Here is a 3,559-nt window from a genome sequence, read left to right as displayed (position 1 = left end):
ATGAGATGGGAGGAGTTTAAAGGATACACTATGGAAGGAGTTAATTTAATACAAAGAATGTAAGACTTGGGCGGGGTTAATGAGATGGGAGGAGTTTAAAGGATACACTATGGAAGGAGTTAATTTAATACAAAGAATGTAAGACTTGGGTGGGGTTAATGAGATGGGAGGAGTTTAAAGGATCCTCTATGGAAGGAGTTAATTTAATACAAGGAATTTAAGACTTGGGCGGGGTTAATGAGATGGGAGGAGTTTAAAGGATACTCTATGGAAGGAGTTAATTTAATACAAAGAATGTAAGACTTGGGCGGGGTTAATGAGATGGGAGGAGTTTAAAGGATACTGTATGGAAGGAGTTAATTTAATTCAAGAAATTTAAGACTTGGGCGGGGTTAATGAGATGGGAGGAGTTTCAAAGACATTCTGAGGAAGGAGTTCATGTAATTCAAGAAATGTAAGGTATAGGCGGAGTTAAGTATGTGGGAGGGGTTTATACGATGGGAGGAGTTTAAATACATTCCAAGGAAAGAGTTAATTTAATTCAAGGAATTTAAGGTATGGGCAGAGTTAAGTATGTGGGAGGGGTTAACAAGATGGGAGGCGTTTCAAAGACATTCTGAGGAAGGAGTTAATTTAATTCAAGGAATTTAAGGTATGGGCGGAGTTAAGTATGTGGGAGGGGTTAATGAGGTTTAAACTTGCATGCATTTTGTACCGCAGTGATTAGAGCAACATTCTGTTCTGCGTCTGTAAAATTAAGATTTTACAATCCATCATAACACGCTAATGTTTGCTTGGCATGACAATGACGTCAGCGTTACATAACGTATAAAATACAGTTTCATGAGAATATGAACTCAAAATGTTTTCAGATCAGAAGTGTGACACTAAAACTGGTAATCTGATTAACACACAACTAATAACCCATAGATTTGGTTCCAGAAAATCTTACTATAATCATACAAAAGTGTGTTTTTAATATCAATTTTGGCAATGCTGACACATGATTCATTGTTTTTAAATGATCTGAAATGATTCTACCGCAACTCTCATCTTTCATTATTTTACATAAATGCAATGAAATAAATGAAATAAATGACATTTATAACATTTCTAGATGAAGACAGGTGTGTTTGACAGAAACTGTGCGGTCGAAACATCACATCAGATTCCAGTCAGAAAAACACACATGAACCCAAACGGTCAGATGCTGAGACAGACAGACAGTCAGACAGACAGACAGACAGACAGACAGTCAGACAGACAGACAGACAGACAGACAGACAGACAGACAGACAGACAGGTGTCAGAGTAAAAATGGCAATATTGAGTTCTTCAAAAGTGTACCATTCTTCGTTTTCCTCCATGTCATATTTTTCCTGACAATAATTGAGCGGTTGTTCTGGGCGTAGCGTGGGCGGATGAACGGATGGAAACAGTCTGAGATAATCGATCGATGAGCTGATCATTAACACTTCACAAGAGCACAGAACACACACAGGAGGAGGAGCCAGGGTGATTGACACATGCTGCAAGACCCGCTGATGTCCCGCCCAGTACCAGGTTCTGTGAGACAGAGAGAGAGACAGACAGATTTTAGTTCAGAGTGGTGAATTGTGACATCTGGTGGTTGCTGTGTGAACTGCACGCTCATCATCAGTGTGTGTTTGTGTCTTCTGTGATGAGATTCAGTCGGATTATTAACACAAGCGGTGTGTGACATCACGTCCTGTCACAGTATGTACTGTACGCACTTCTCAGCCGGTAAAACTGTACTTTATGTATGCATGTGTCTTTAGTATTTCTCAACATTTCTCTTCTGAATAGTTACAAAAATAATAATAACACGTTTTTATAACTGTTTAATTACATTAAACTGTATAGGGTCATTAAAGACCGTAGATATGCAATAGTGTCCGTTTTATTTTATGCTTTTATATATAATATTTTTATGATTATTTCATATCTATCTACGTTTACTATCACATGATGTTTTTTTATTAAAGGACAAATGAGTACTATATTCATCCTACATCACTAAATGTTCTGTGTGACGATGGTGAAGCGTGAACATATACATATTATACATGTTATTTCTTACACAAGATGGCACATTTGCCCTTGATATATGATAAACAATCAATGTGGAAGTAAACTATAGCAAGTTTAATAAATAAACTGTATGATATGACTATTGTCATTTGGGTGTTCTGCTGAAATTATGTAAGTTGCTTCTATTTAGACTAAAAAAACTACCTGAGAAAATAAATATGTGTAGATTATGTGTATACTATGTGTAGATTATGTGTAGATTATGTGTAGAATATGTGTAGATTGTGTGTAGATTATGTGTAGATTATGTTTAGATTATGTTTAGATTATGTGTAGAATATGTGTAGATTATGTGTAGAATATGTGTAGATTATGTGTATATTACGTGTAGATTATGTGTAGAATATGTGTAGATTATGTGTAGAATATGTGTAGATTATGTGTATATTACGTGTAGATTATGTGTAGAATATGTGTAGAATATGTGTAGATTATGTGTAGATTGTGTGTAGAATATGTGTAGATTGTGTGTAGAATATGTGTAGATTATGTGTATATTATGTGTAGATTGTGTGAAGATTATATGTAGAATAAATGTAGATTGTGTGTAGATCATGTGTAGAATATGTGTAGATTATGTGTAGAATATGTGTAGATAATGTGTAGATTATGTGTAGAATATGTGTAGATTATGTGTATATTATGTGTAGAATATGTGTAAATAATGTGAAGAATATGTGTAGAATATGTGTAGATTATGTGTAGATTATGTGTAGATTATGTGTAAATTGTGTGTAGATTATGTGTAGAATATGTTTAGATTATGCATAGAATATGTGAAGATAATGTGTAGAATATGTGTATATTATGTGTAGAATATGTGTATATTATGTGTAGAATATGTGTAGATTATGTGTAGAATATGTGTAGATTGTGTGTAGATTATGTGTAGAATATGTGTAGATTGTGTGTAGATTATGTGTAGAATATGTGTAGATTATGTGTAGAATATGTGTAGATTGTGTGTAGATTATGTGTAGAATATGTGTAGATTATGTGTAGAATATGTGTAGATTATGTGTATATTATGTGTAGAATATGTGTAGATTATGTGCAGATTATGTGTAAATAATGTGTAGAATATGTGTAGATTATGTATATTGTGTGTAGATTATGTGTAGAATATGTGTAGATTATGTGTAGAATATGTGTAGATTATGTGTAGAAAATGTGTAGATTGTGTGTAGATTATGTGTAGAATATGTGTAGATTGTGTGTATATTATGTGTAGAATATGTGTAGAATGTGTGTAGATTATGTGTAAATAATGTGTAGAATATGTGTAGATTATGTGTAGAATATGTGTAGATTATATGTAGAATATGTGTAGATTATGTGTAGAATATTTGTAGAATATGTGTAGATTATGTGTAGAATATGTGTAGATTGTGTGTATATTATGTGTATATTATGTGTAGAATATGTGTAGATTATGTGTAGAATATGT

General features: G+C 33.3%; 1 protein-coding gene across 2 annotated transcripts in view; it reads right to left on the bottom strand.

Moving 5' to 3' along the window:
- Nucleotides 1-3,559, bottom strand: part of LOC127630295 (limbic system-associated membrane protein-like) — a 321,474-nt gene continuing 317,915 nt past the window's right edge. For both annotated transcript variants that reach the window (XM_052107803.1, XM_052107802.1), the window contains one exon: nt 1-1,566. In XM_052107803.1, coding sequence (XP_051963763.1) covers nt 1,469-1,566 — 98 coding nt within the window. In that variant the 3' untranslated portion in view covers nt 1-1,468. The remainder of the gene's footprint in view (nt 1,567-3,559) is intronic.

This window comes from Xyrauchen texanus, chromosome 36 (genome assembly GCF_025860055.1).
Source record: "Xyrauchen texanus isolate HMW12.3.18 chromosome 36, RBS_HiC_50CHRs, whole genome shotgun sequence".
Taxonomy (NCBI): domain Eukaryota; kingdom Metazoa; phylum Chordata; class Actinopteri; order Cypriniformes; family Catostomidae; genus Xyrauchen; species Xyrauchen texanus.
The sequence above is the reverse complement of the archived record's forward strand: the minus strand, read 5'-3'. Positions and strand labels throughout refer to the sequence as shown.